A 15,377-nucleotide genomic window follows, 5' to 3' on the forward strand; every position below is an offset into this window, starting at 1 on the left:
AGCTGTTATAGCTATAGACACAATGCACGTCTACAGATTATTACCATGGCATGCAATTAGCTATAACTAAATAGCTATAACTGTAAACAGACGTCGCTCTACAAGCGACGTCACAGCAGCTCTCAGATATTCAGTTTCTCCTTCAAGAGATCCTTTGTTTTGAAAGGAACTTATCACTGGAATTTCTCTATTTTTCTACTTGGCCCTGAACAACAATATTATTAATCCGGGCAAAGGATTGTGCGTCTCGAACCACTTTCGTACTGTGACCTGGTGCTCTGTACGGCAGTCTCGTTATATATATATATACGCTGTCACAGAACACGCTTAGCCCAACTTTATACGATATTGCCATGTCGCTATTATGAGATACCAAAGACAAGAAAAATTTAATCGTACATCAACCCTTTTTCCAATTAATCGGAACTTCACATTTTTTGCTAGCACAATACACGAAACATACACGAGACTCTGTTCCTGTCGAGACCAATGCGTCATCAGTAAATAGTTCTACTACTGTTGCTGGACTTCAAAATGTTTCTCGCGCGCAGGTTTAAAAAACGCTTGCTCGACCAAATATATTGTTTTTATTATCAAAATGAATCTTCGTATACATCTCGACTGCCAAATTTACAGAAAAGCATGTAAGAATATTGCTTGTTAACAAATTGAAGCCGCGTCTAAACATTGCCATGTCTATAATCTCATCCTTCTCTCCTTGAAAAGGAAGCCGAAAACATCTCATCCGGAACGTCTTCCAATTTTGAAGTGCTTTCATTTAAAGCAATTCATTCACTGTTGCTGCTTTACAATGGCTACACGCCATAGCTCTTGGCTGTACTTGACCGAAAAACAATCGAAATTTATATCGATATACTTACCCTTTTTATTTTCTCACAACTTCATTCACTATTTGTATACAAAACAACCATAATATAATGATTTTTGCTAAATCTGCGGCAACTATATTTCCACGGGGCAAAATCCCCAGAAATATTGATAACTATTAAAATATCGAAAAAAAAAAAATTTAATTTTTAGAAAGTCACAGCTACGGATTTCCTAGAACGTATTTTAGGATGTTTCTTTTGATATACTAACAACGACTAAAAAGTAAAATGTTAGACAATTTTTTTACTACAAAAAAATACACTATATATATATACTACAAAAATATACACAAAACACATACTTTTCTCGTGGCATAAGAAAATAGTCGAATCTCCGAATTTCGAGATTCGGATAGTCATCTTGCGTTTTATTTTATGTGCATACTCGTAGCTGGTACTCATAGTCCTCATATACTTCAAGTAACGTTCCTATCGACACGAACTCGGGACATACAACTCGGCATACCTTACGTTGAGAGCACATCGTAAAATTTTTATTTGTCCGAAGCAAATGCATTGTCTACGCATCTTAAAGAATCAGGTAATTTGTGATACAATAGCAGCAATAACTGTGAACGTTCCCGTTTTGCCATTTCTTCGGAGGTTTTCTTGGTTGTTTTGATAGCGCCCAGGTCAGTTTCAGCTGCAGTCAGTAGCCGGATTCTACTGTATGATTGGAAAATTGAATAATCTTAGCTGCGCTTGCGCAATTGACGCCTTTACTCCGTTTCCCCCCAGAAACCTCCTCCGTCCCGGATCATACGTCCCGGCTTGCCTAAGCTTTCTAGCCCTTCGTTTAATAAACCAGCAAACCATAGCGAATGGTGGCAGGCCCCAGCAGCGGGGGTGACCTGCAAGTAAGTACACACTTATGAATATAGAGCTGCACAATCGGAAAAAGGGCCGCCAGTGAGCCCCCAGGCCATTATTGCAGCTGGGCTAAATAATAAATCCAGTGATAGCATCCAGAAGTTTTATGTCGAAATTCAATTTAGAGTAATAGAATCACTTCTCTATTCTGCTAGAAAGTAGTCGTCGTTCGATATTTCTGACGCATGATATACGTGTACGTAGAACTAACGAAAGTACGTACTAGTTCATACGGAAAATAGGAAACAGCGCACTCCGCGCCGTTTTTGTCGTGCTATTAAAATCGCTAACTTAATACATATTCATATGTATTAAGTTAATAATAATAAATAAGTAAGTATGAGTTATTCATAACTGATAGCGCACTATTCTCGAAATTCTATTACCTTGCTATAATTACATAGGCAACCATCATCGAAAAATTTCAAGTGGCGCCACCCATCTAACCTAACATTACTTCTATTCCTTCATTCGGTCTCAATTCGATTTTTCAGTGATAGAACTGATTCATACGTTAGGTGCAATACTTTGCTCTCGTTTCCGTTCCCGAATAGAAGCCTTATTACTTTGTTGCGACTATGCTTTGATTGCTGTACCCATACAATGTAACTGGTCCGCTTTCATATATCCGCGTCCTATTATATCCTGAGGAAATAGCCGACTCCAACGTATCTAAAATATCCAACTGCAACAAATTTTATTTGGCCTGCACTCGTTAAGTAGTAGGACTGAACTGGCCACAACCGTCCACGCGGCTTTAATATACATCTATGTTTTGGCTCAATCGCATGCGGTCTCTTCATTATCCCATAATCTTGTTAGTAAATAATTCAGTTGTTCAGAGCTCAGTACCTTCTTCATTGATACGCTTAATAATTTACCTAAAGAAAATTACCCTTCAATTGAACAGATGTGAAAAAATAATATTCAATATTTAATGAGAGAAACATCTACACGGATCACAGTGAGGCTGAAAAGTTATTTTTCAATATAAACGTCTAAAAATTGGCGACTGTTTCGTCATAAATCGTCTCAACCTATCGCCGAAATCTCATGCGCGTTTTACCTACGAATAAGCTCTACCAAACCCATAAAGAATCAGATTAACACGACCCATCTGCGTTCAAGACCACTAGAGATGTAGAGACTGATACAACCACAGATATATATATATTTAGTTAACAGTTGGGTAGTTCTCCACACAGGGGTTCAAGATTCCAAATGTGGAGTACGAACGTCTGGACGAAGACCCAGTTTGCAGTACAGTTTAGCTTTTATCCATAAGACTGAAAAACGTTCATATTTTCACATCTAGTTATAGAATAGTTTGTATCAGCTCATTTCGGATGCTGCCATGAGATTGCATAAAAGGTCGGGGATTCCAGTATCTGTAGCTAATTTTCATTCATTTTCTGGTATACTTCCATATTTAACCTGAACTAGGGTGAGCGTAATGCTCACTCTGCTCCTCCAACTCAGACAATAATCGTTATCCATACATACTTGCTGGCTCAATTTCTGAATAATGTCCTTACTAGGTTTTTTTTTTTTTTTTTTTCTATGAATGCAACACCGTGACTCGCAACTGCGGCTTTGAATGTTATGCTATTTTTTGCAACCTATACCGGATTTTCAGCTATATCGAGGTTGTGGATACGCATCAGGTCAAGCTGTGCGTCTACCAATCCATAACCAGAATGCTAAAAAGGATAACAAAAGCAACCCTATGAAAATAACGCGTTCTACACAGGATGTTGTAAAATGAAATATTGCGCCAATTTTCTCACTGGAAGAGGATCCCCTTAGCTTCTGTTCATGCGATAATTATAGTTACAGCTTATCGACATGTTGATGCTTTTACACTGAATAGGCTATCGAATGAGTGTTAACAAAAAAAAAAATGTTTCATTAGCAGTCATTTAGTGAAACGGTACAACACTCGCAAAAATCTCGGCTGAAAATTCTAAATTCTGTTGTTCGTAGACGTTTGAACACTCTGGCCCCGTCTTCCTAGACCTCTCCCTCGTGCCCCTGCGGTGTTCTTAGCTAGTTGGCATTCTTTGTAGTAGGAAGCATTCCCTTGGGGTTAAGATTTAAAATAAATTTTGTTGCTTGTTTATTCGCGGCGCAACAGTAGGTACTAAATGGTAGAAAAAGCCAATTGGAACTAAATGTAATAACAATGATGTACAGTTTCTGCATACATTTGTTCAATTCTGTATAGATGCAAAAGCAGTACGTGTTCTGATGCATACTTCCTTGCGTCTAATGCCGCAGTAGGAAACAATTATACCTAAGCAAGCGGCATAACAAAATCGTTGACATTATAGGAATAATCCTATCCAAATCTATCTTCTGACAAATATTTCCAACTTGACAAACCACCCTGATCTTCGCACTCACTACTTTCACTTCGGCTGACAATCGGACGGACACGGGAAGAGCCATATCTTCCTAAAATTTTGCCTAGCTGACGAAAATGGAACGCGCGAAGTCGAATAATGCTTTACACGTTTTCATCGTTGCGACTTCCAATCTGTTGATCCACTAACTCAGGTCCTTTTGGAAATGGAAAGGTGCTGGGTATTCAACAACAATATATAAAGACACTAGTAGTGATATCACGTAGCTCTCGGCGTTGTTAACACATATATCTGAAAAACGGTACTCACTGAACTGTATCTCCGTTACCCGTTTCGTTTAGCCATGTTGATAAAATCCCTATATATAAAGGCGATTGTCTTCCAATAGTGGACCCATCGAATTTTGCAACTAAACACAGGTGGCATCCATGTACTGCACGATCACTGAAGCCTTCCGTCATTTGTGATTCGAAGTTACCAAGCCATTGCTGCCCGTCGCCTTCTTCGACTGATCGTCGATAGCTTTCTTCCTTCGAATTTGTAACCGTCAGCGTCGAATTCGCAAGACCGTAATACGCGATGGAGATACTGAACACTACTGTGATGTGTTCTATTCTATCCATAGGGGGGGGGAAAACTTGGAAACAAATATTTTACATATATATGTTAGTACCATCATATAATATGCAGTCATGAAAATTTATTTAATAAATCATAATACAGTGTTCTATTTTTGTATTAGTTGAAATAATATTAGAAATGCCATACGGAGTGTGCCCCATTGACACTTGTAGGTAACATTGAGCAGATGGTGAGTTTCTGTAATATTTTTAACTGACACTTCTCAGCATGTTTCGTTAGCGCCTGCCGCAAAATAACAGCACAGAAAGGGTTTGAGCAACTCGTGCTGTTGAAGGCGAATTAGTAAGGACATGATTATTTTGGATTTTGTACTGGTTAACTAACTTTCCACCAACCTATACTTCACAAGAGCGTACCCAATGAAAGCGCAGAGTTTCGTCTATCAGTAAGTACCCTTACTTTTCGTGACCAAACATTGCTTAGAGCTTTGCCGTATGATGATTTCCTGAGTGATGCTTTTTAAGTCACTTTTATTTGGCTCAAGGTTGTCGCTAACACTCTCAGGCCAATCGTTCATCTTACTGTGAAGGGACGCAAAGTCCAAAGACCATTTCACACAGCGTATGCGTCATATTACGTTGAACGGCTTAAAGGGGTGTTTTAAATGAAATAAGTCAAGCTCCAAAAATGATCATTTGACTGGCAGCTTTAATTGATTACCTCAATTTACATAGATAACTCAACGAACGAGCTACGTTCGCACAGATAGAGAAACCGGCTGATTGTGCATAGAGTGTGTGTAACTGCATACAATAGTGGAAAATTACCATATCTTATAACGCGTTCTAAGCCTCCGCACTGTCACATACTACTAATAAGGGTTATCAGAAAGATCTTCCAGGAGAATTGAGAAAGTTTTTCACTCTCAATAATTTCGTGTGAGTCACACGGGGAACCGGTAGCACACGAGCTCTTTGTTCCATACGATAGTAAAACAAAAACGCTTATCCTGTCATGCCAACCATAATTTCTCAATAAACTTCGATAAACTACAATAAAAATGATTTTTTTGAGTCCGGACAATATTTATATTACTCTACATGCACTAACTTTGAAAACCATCATACCTTAATACTAGTATCTGTACCTTCTATAGCATTAATGTGTGGTAACGCGTGTGTTCAAAGCTCACCAATTATCGATGTTGGGCAACAATTTCATAATGTAAGTTAGTAACATTTTCTTTAAGAGAAAGGAATATTTCTCTGACTCTCCGACCAGATTCTAATCAGTCTAACAGGACCCATTTTTCTCGCTCTGATCGAACACTTTTTGTAATGTGCGGGTGCTACAGACGTAAGATACTCTGTTCTGGCTACTGGTAAAGAAAACGGCGATATTATCATATTATGCTATGCTGTGCTATACTAGCTATACATATATTTATATCAGTATTGAAGGAGATGCGTGAATAGCTTGAGGCGTAAATGTTCGAATTTTAAATGATATACTGTTTATATATGTGAAAAAATGAAAATTGACTATACCCCCTGGACATCTAAGTTTCTCGTTGCCAGTATGGTAGACTTAGTAATGCCTAGATTGACCTCTAGCCATCTTACTTCTGTGACATGCCCCGAATTTAACTATGTTTTAATCTTGTGAGCCACATTCTGCGTTCCCCCTAAATTATCTTGGTTCTTGGAAGCACGGCCGTCCCCTCCTGGGGATGTTCCTTCATGAGGCAAGGCTTGACTGGCTTATCACAAATGTGTTTAACCAACTTATGGAGTCCAAGGTTCTTGCCGATCTCTCCTTACTAACAAACCCAACAGACGCCCTTCTCTCCACAAGCTTCCAACAAAAAGGGACTCTAGGAGTTAAATTGAGAGCCAGTGTGCCAGGGTCGTCTAAGATGCCTAATGGCAGCGTTCATATGTTGCTTAAAAAGGGTTGTTCGTAAGAGAAAAAGCTACATTGCTACAAAAAGCAGTCAAGCATTAATGGAGTAGTAACTTGAAGTTACACTTAACTGGTCATAGCAGTAATGGGAATAACAATCCACCTACGTCAAGCCGTATTATTCGCATCGCCGTTCTTTGGAATTTAGCCCATCTGCTATTCACCGCAGTCGCGCGAATCGTACATCCTCCTCCTTCGAATAAGTGAGTAGAAAATTTGTTTAACGTTTCCGTTAAACGTAGTCCCAAAGTAACCTGCGGGTGTGTTCTAAGCTGACAAGCTGAGTAAATACTTTCGAATTTTACGTTTGGTGCTGGTGCTATGTATAACCTTAGAACACACATATCAGTTACCGAGTACAAGCCATTGGCGAAATAATAAACCTACTAAACATTCTACCTTAAAAACTGAGTCACTTTATGATAATATGTAGATTTCCGCTGTTATAGGGGGACAGGGATGCTCAAATCCTTGCGGTACTTAAATATTTCGATTCGAGTGTTACTAATTGGTTTAAACATGAACGGACGCAGTCCTGTTAATTATAGCCTTCAATAAAAGTCCTGTACATTGACTAATGATAGCCCATACTATTGTTGATTAAAGATTAACGTAGCTCGCTTTAAGGATAACATAAAGTCGGCGATCAATCTTTGACTCTTTTGTTGGTGGATATTGCATTTTTGTGCAGGCATCAACTCACCGATTATCTCAATACAATCGTCGTTACAACCGATTTAACCATTACAGCGACACTGATTATCAGAGACAATTCCACTCTGACCTGTACTAGAAATCATGAGTCACAAGCGCGTCTGAGCAGTGACTGCTTGCAATTCCGTTTCGAAGCTTCCGGCTGCTATTTCGTACCTAAGGTAGGTAATTAACTGTAAGGCAAGCAAATGGTTCAATCCACCATAAAGGTAATTAACATGGCTTAACTCAGGGTCTACAAAAGAAATTTCATACCTCCATTATATGCTCTTATATGCTACTAGTACGTGAAAATTTCCCTTGATAACATCCAACTCTACATGTTTTGCTCTAGAAAGATTTTTCCATTTGTTCACATATTGTTCCGATGCAACCCTTAACCATTACTGTATGATTTTATAAGAATGTGTTTTCGTTGTTTTTATATTTCTTCATTCAACCATACCTCTCCCATGTACTCGGACCAGCGGCTTCTATATTCAATCAGAGGTTCAGCTATTCAAGCCGACGACTTGGTAGCTCGTAACCTTTAGGCACCGTCAGTCGTATAGCAACGTATCAGATAATATCACTTTATCGCTTTTGTAGGATATTTTGGCATACAGTCAAAAGCGTCAATAAACAAGTGTTGGTAATTTAGCTAGTTTTGGTATCATGCTTCGACGAATTTAGCCACGGTAGCCGTCTATTGAAATGGTTTTGGTCACCGGGTTAAATTTAGTCTGAGCAGATATGTCATGATCAACGCGGCTTTCCTTTAACAAATGATCTACTTAAAACACGTGTTGATAAATGCGGATAATACAGATTTTCGGATGAATTTAACCGCGGTAACTATTTTATTAAGAATGAGTCACCGGGTCATATTTATCTAAGGCACTGTATGTATGTCATCAAATTTCTCGCGTCAAAAATCAGAGAAGCCTCTCTGAAAGATGTGAAAGTTTCCTTTGATGCGGTTTCCTATTTACATTACGCGTCATTGGAAGCTTCCACCTCTTTAATTTTGCTCCAGCACCTTTCCGACTTAGAACAACGCCACAGCCCATGCAAATGGTAGATTCTAGCGGCATTCATATTGCATGAAATATAGGAAGTTTTCAAAATGTTAAGTCAGCCCAGGACATAAACTCGCTCTGAGACAATTTTCAATTTGACTAAAAAAACAAACGTACAAAACCACGATCATCGGATAAAATAGGAAGAGGTGCACTATGTTAACCTCTATTGGCACAAAAGAGTACGATTGCGGGTTACTGAAAACTTATCCGTACGACATGCTACCAACATCAATGATAATATTAAAAATAATAATAATAATAATAATAATGATTAAGTAGGTATAGGACCTACTTGGGTAGCCAATATAAAAATCAATGCCAATTTATCCATCGGATCCCAAAGAGACCAATTGCAAAACCCTCATAATATATTTGAGCTCCATTACTGCGTCTATCTCTAAAGATATATTGGTATAATGCTCCGAGGGATCTTTTCACGGTTACCGACATAGGTTATATTGGTCACAGGGTAAGATCCGTCGGAATATTAGCACCATAATCGACGAACAAACTAGGTGCTGTTTAAAAAACATCTTTAAAGTGGCTTGCATGTTTAGCATGTCTTTCCACAGCCTTAAAATTGTAAAGAGTGCTCTGCGAAATCGCGCCAAGAAAGCTGCCGGCACCTGAGACGTTCAGCTATTAGTCTTTATCCGTCTTAGAATCATCTGCTGTGTGCATGCGGAACCCCTAAAGTTTGAGGCCTTCATGGGCCTAATAACTTGGCTAGCGCGGTGCAGCGCCCGGACGATGTTATCAACGGTCACTCTCAACAGATTGTCAGTCACCGGGTTATATTCGTTCGAGCGCCTGTCCCGATAATCGACCAAATTATTTTTTTTCGCCTTGAAATTGGATATGAAACTACCCGAAGCTGTGCAGTCGCGTCATCCGTGTCCTGAATCGACGCTGGTTAGATCCAAAAGCAGGTTCCTCGAATAGGCGAACGAATGCTTGGTGGATTCTCAACAATTACTGGTAATTCACCGGTTTCGCTCGTCCATGCGCGAATTGAGCTCGCAGCGGTCAGATCGCCTAGCATAGACACCAAATTCAAACATAGCTCCTTCCCTCTTTTAAGCTTCCTGATTTGACAGTGTCTGACGCAATGCTCCGGCGAATCTCTCTACAGTTGCTTCTCTGTATGCGGTATGAAAGCCACTGGGTGAGATTCGTCCGAGCAGCGCCACCGTATGATCATCGCCACCACGACACGTCGTCGTCGTCGTCTTATTTTGTACTTGCATGCACAGCCGCCACGTGAAGCTGCTCTAAAAGATTGGTTATCTAAGTGACTTCAACACTTCACACGCACATACTGTTATCACCGTGTACCTGAACCTTCAGTAGCATGTTTCGAGCAAGCCTTCTTGATTCACTGTTTGCTAACATCTTCCGTATAGGGTTGCACCCTTCTCCATATAGAATGTATGCCTAAAAATGTTAGCTTCAATAGTTCTAATCAAATCACCACTCGGTGCGCAGATTTGTTCTCGTTTATTCAGAACGACGTATTCTTCGTGCGTGTTTTGGCTGGACATGCAAAGCTTCTTCAACTTCTCCTGAAGTATCTCCATAGCGCTACTTGTGCTCTCGAAATCGTGCGGGCAATGCATGAGAACTTCTATGAGCGAATTACCAACGGATTAACTTGGTAACATGCTCCGAAAAATCTCTCAGCGGTAACTTACATAAATGATACCGGTCACCGGGTGAGATTCGTCGAAGCAACAGTCTGCCGTATCCATCAGAGATGCTACCTACTGTTCAGACGGTACATTGTTTCCAAACTAGCCTTATTGCCGTTAAACACGCAAATGTTTACGGGAAAAAAAATACGGGAAACCGAAGTCTGGTGGCGGTTCATGCTGCATTATACCTCACTGCAGTCCACTGTTGCTGGATTTCGATCCTTCACTAACACGTACCTGATCTCGGATAATCTCTTTTACAAGAATTATATATTATACACTTGAAATAAATAATCAGAATCTCTCAAATTACTTTTAATGTTGAGTTCAACTCCCGGTTGGCTAGCTGCTATTATTTATATTGGAGATAATTGTATACGGTTACACTCGATTTGACAACACCATTGAAGGGTAATGCTTATCGGATAACCGTAATACGTGATAGCGCTTGATTATTTCTTACCTTCTTTATCTAACTCGTGCAAGCATGATTTTCTTACATATGATCGAAAATAACCATTATCTATGGATTGCAACTGGGTAATGCGAGTTGTTTAAGTTTCCCTTTGGATAGCCCTTGTTGTATGGAGTCTTTGTAGCTAATAGCACCGATTATTGAACCAGCCGGTTATCAGATGGTCACTATGGCCAATATTGAAATATCTGACAAATATTCACGAACCAGCAGGACCAGTTAACTTTCTTCCATGTTAGTTCTACCTTGAGAACAATGCAAAGATTAACAATAGAAGAGACAACTGTAAGGAGTTCGTGTCCCACCAAAATTTGGGCACAAGGCCTCGCCGAATTTGTCCGCGGTGAACTTCATATATGAAGTAGTTCACCGGTTTGAATTCGTCGAAGTAGATGTGCCCTAATCTACTCTGTATCTAATACGGAAAAAATCGTTTCCTCAATATAACCCCTGGACGCTATGAAAGACAAATGTACATACAATACCAATAGCCAAACTGATATGTTTTAGAGGTTTCAGTATTGACTAGTAAGTTCAAAAACTATGTTTTCCATGTTTCCTAAAAGATGTGAAAGTTCCCTATGATGCAGTTTAACATTCAGATGACGCGTCATTGAGAACTTTCACCTCTTTAACTATCAGCCTATCGATAAGCGCGGACAACTATCGCTCTACATTGATTGAAGTGGGGCAAAACGTACAACCGCTTAATCCTTGAATATCTACACATACTTCATCGCTGGTACAAAGGTTAATAATGTATTTTTTGATGAATGAAATCATTTCTTAAAGTGATGCGGCCCGCGTGTGAAGACGTAAACATTTCATAATTGTTCCAACCTTTTTTCCTCTTCAATTGATTTATTCTCTTGTTTCGTCGCATAGCCATCTATAAATCTATAAATGTGGTATTAGTGCTCGATCTTCTCAGCTTGGTCAACTTCTTAAGCCCATATATTAATCTTCTTCTAAAATCGGGGATATAATCTTTCTTTACTACTATCGTAAGCCATAATAAATATGCTTATACCTAGGAAAACGCCATCTTCATATAATCTCTCCGTGCTCCCAAGCTATCAATGATCATTTCGTCTCCTTAGCAAACAGTTTGTTTTGAATTTTCTTAATGCCGAGTCAGATATCTTTTCCAACTTCTGAGTTTTTCTCTCTGTGCCATACTCGTACGCCATACTATATTGGCACATATTATTGACAAACAGCAGAAGTTGTTGTTTTGCTTAAAACGCATATTTGGTTTTGATGAAGTCTATAGCACTGCCAAGCTTGAACCAATAATTTCTGGCTCTTTAGAATCAAAGTCTTAAGCGTCAAAGTGACTGCGCCAACAAAGGTCGCAAGCCTAATTTATGAATTATTGAAAAATGAAGTCCAGATTTTCTAGATAATAGGTTTATATTTCACCATAATCAACAGTATTCATTACACTTTATACCATGTTCTGGCAACATTTCTCGTAGGAACTAGAACGTCATCAGCAACCATCCTGATATACCTTATACTTCCCTTGGTCCATACTCTAGTGTGGAGTCAACTAGGGCCAGAAGAATGAGGAACAATGCAAATATTAAAAAGCGCTTAAACCGATTAGAGAGTTTCGAAGATTGTCGTTTTGTGAAGCCAAAATTATCGACAAGTTTTTGGAGCGACGCTAGAAATGGTTTTAGAAGGCATCGACAAACGAGTTGGTGTTTTCGACCCAACTGCTGTATCGGGACGCCGTGTAAGCGACAATGGTCTATAGGCGACCCAAGCGGTCGACGATCGCGTCTATGTCTCTCATCTCGTCGCGATTTAGTTCCAGATGTATTTATTCGAAGACCAAGACCGGAGTTATCGAAAATGCGTCGGAGCAAACTCCAAAATAGTCGTAAACGACATCAGAAAACGAATGACTGTCTTCGACGTAGCGGTTGTTTAGGGAAACCAGATCAGCGACAATGTTGTGCTGGTCACTGGCGGAGCGGCATTCAACTTCGACGGCCTCATTGTCGAATTCACGGGCGCTTTATGCGGGATGTATTGGATGCAGCGAATAGTACGTTGCAGTTAGGAAAACGGACCTGGAAAGATACGGCTGAATACATGCAAGAGATAGGCGAGGTTTTAAGCGAGAAGTATAGACAAGTGAAAGGGACCTTCAGACGCCATTTAGCGGAAATCTTTCGAGATGAATATGCCGAAGAGGACATTGCGCAGGCAAGGGACTTTTTAAGCCAATACGGATTTCACCTCTCCTCCATTCTCCTGTCGGAGCTTAACACTACTATATGGGTATGTAAAATATATCAACAAATGGAAGAGCAAGGAGCGAGTTGCACGCTTGTCTGTAGGTTTGTCTTTCGTATACGTATGATCGGTTTGTTAGCGGCTATATTGCAGATAAACAATTTTATAGAGCAGCTGGAAAAGCCAACGCCAAAAAGGTACTATGCTCCTGTAGTAATCTATTAGGTCGTCCATAGGAGTCTTTCGATCCAGAGCGAAATGGAATAGGCATAACATAGAAGCAACTGAAAAGTTTTGCTAAGAATATGCGAAACAATAGCGAAGCAATAGATTCGTGCTTAATTTTATAAAATGGTAAACATAAAGGAGCTAATAGCGAAGCAATAGATTCGTGCTTAATTTTATAAAATGGTAAACATAAAGGAGCTAATCTACGCGATTATCACCTGGTTTGATTCTGCAGTTTGAGCACATCTCCAAATACGTGTCGGTGCTGCTAAATCCGAAGTTTTTAAAAAGTCCAGCAGAAGGAGAAGAGCAACTTGTATCTGGTGAAGTTCGCGAGCTCTTTGAGTTCCTCAATGAAGCATCAGTAATCTTTACTCAAATTGACTGGGTGCAAAAATATGCTCCGGGTTTGCTTGTGAACGCGTATCTAGACGTCATCTTCAGGAATAAGCATCGTATTATACTACGGTTTTTAGAAGAGCAAATAATTCCAATAAGTTCGAAATGTGGCCTAATTGCACGCTACAGTCTGGAAATGACCTTCAACGAAGGGACTGTGTACGCAACTGAATTAAAACTACTAGAACACTCAGCTCGTACAAAGTCTCAATGTACCTCTGCCCACCAGGGAACTTCTCACACTCAAATATGTCTCGATGGAGAGGATTTACGCAGAGTGCGCGGCAGCGGGCCCACCACGCTCTACGGGAAAGTCAAAGTATATCTCTGTGTCAAATGGCAGGGACCGTCCGCCAAATACATTGCGAAGAATGGAGTAGGACGACCAATTTTCGTGTGACACTTCGATATATATATATATATAATACACGATGATGCACTATTTTGCACTGCAGAAACCAGAATGACCGAGGCAAAATGAAAACGCGTAAAGCATTATAGAAATTCACAATGTATTGTCTGGGTTTGATGTGAACGTGCCAGTGGGCATTGGTCTCAATATTGTATCTGCCGTTTCTGAAAGTCGCGGAGCGCTAAAGATGGCAATAAGCGCCTGTGATATCATTATGCTGGCTCCTATTCAGTTTTGCGTCCGAGATGTTTAGGGGCTCAAGCATGTTAGTTAGCCATCGAAAAGGGTCAAGCCAATCTTTGATTCGAGCAGTGGGAAACGAATCCGTGGGCTACATTGAAGTTGCTCCAGTGTGTATTAGTATCGCCCACCAAGATCAACGTCAGTGAATGGACGACTATATCTTACGCCCACCAACCATCAGCACCGAACAGAAACGACTATCCTATAGGAAACATCAATATTGCATTTATTATTCAATATCGCGTTTATTTAACATTTAGCTTACGTGCAGAGATTACTATCAATGAGAGATTACTACTACAATTACTATTCGTGTAGTACGTTATACTGCAAAATGTTACTAAAGCAATAGCAGAAAATGTTGCAAATTTGACTATAAATAGATATTTTAGGATCTATCCAGGTCAGTAATTTAGTGCAATTCGCATTCTCGATGGAAGACTGAGCTATATGGTTTTGGTAAATATATCTTTTCGTTACTGAACGGGGGAAACCAAAATCTGTTTCAGAAGCAAACAAAGCAAGGTACGATATGAATTGGTAGACGACCATCCTGAGAGCTATATAGGCTAGAGTGAGATTGGACTATAGGGGCCATTGCATTTGAGCATACTGGATGTCGTTGATGCTAAAATAGCAAAGAAGCTGAATTAACTCAGTACATATATACATATAGTATAATTCAGCTTATTGAAGGCGCGTTGAGGATTATAATATATATATAATGTAGATAATCATCGGTAATTATACCATACTTATTCGTGACGGTGAAAAGATCTTTGCGTAACATTTTTTGCTTATATATATAATAATTTTTTTCATAAATGGTTTCCTAGCATGGGATGTTAGTAGTCCATATTATAAGTAGTGGAACTATGTTCTCAAACGACAAACCTTCTCGATTAATTAACAACAATATATAATAATTAATGGTTGTAGTAACCCCTAATACGATCGTTATTTTTCCGAGCAGCTTTTTTTGGCAATTAATAAAGTTAACTAAATTGATTCCTACAGCGCTGTCCTCTTCCGTATGGCTGACGGTAAGTCTTTATTCGTTTGTTTTTAGCTGTAATAGCGAAGATTTTCCATAAACAAATATTAACAAACGAAAGATGACTTACCATCAGCGACTGTAATATGGGAGAGAAAGGTGTTACATCCTCTAGATTTTTACTATAGACAGGACAATAATTATTAAGCCAATTAATACCTTATGCAGTAGTAATTTCCAAACATC

The 15,377-nt window shown here is 39.4% G+C and overlaps 1 protein-coding gene and 1 long non-coding RNA gene across 2 annotated transcripts; one reads left to right on the plus strand and one right to left on the minus strand.

Moving 5' to 3' along the window:
- Positions 1-1,358: 1,358 nt before the first annotated feature.
- On the minus strand, positions 1,359-5,076 carry LOC147754718 (uncharacterized). Its single transcript, XR_015330172.1, has 3 exons — positions 4,892-5,076; positions 4,433-4,760; positions 1,359-1,741 (listed from the first exon to the last, which is right to left on the minus strand). It is a non-coding gene; the product is annotated as an uncharacterized LOC147754718 (long non-coding RNA).
- Positions 5,077-12,468: 7,392 nt separating this feature from the next.
- On the plus strand, positions 12,469-13,862 carry LOC111252783 (uncharacterized). The gene is made up of 3 exons (XM_086992498.1): positions 12,469-12,900; positions 13,319-13,498; positions 13,668-13,862. The coding sequence occupies exons 1-3, from the start codon at positions 12,469-12,471 to the stop codon at positions 13,860-13,862; spliced, it is 807 nt and encodes a 268-aa protein (XP_086848624.1).
- Positions 13,863-15,377: the final 1,515 nt, after the last annotated feature.

The sequence above is a fragment of the Varroa destructor genome, unplaced genomic scaffold (genome assembly GCF_002443255.2).
Source record: "Varroa destructor unplaced genomic scaffold, Vdes_3.0 BEIS01000006.1, whole genome shotgun sequence".
Taxonomy (NCBI): domain Eukaryota; kingdom Metazoa; phylum Arthropoda; class Arachnida; order Mesostigmata; family Varroidae; genus Varroa; species Varroa destructor.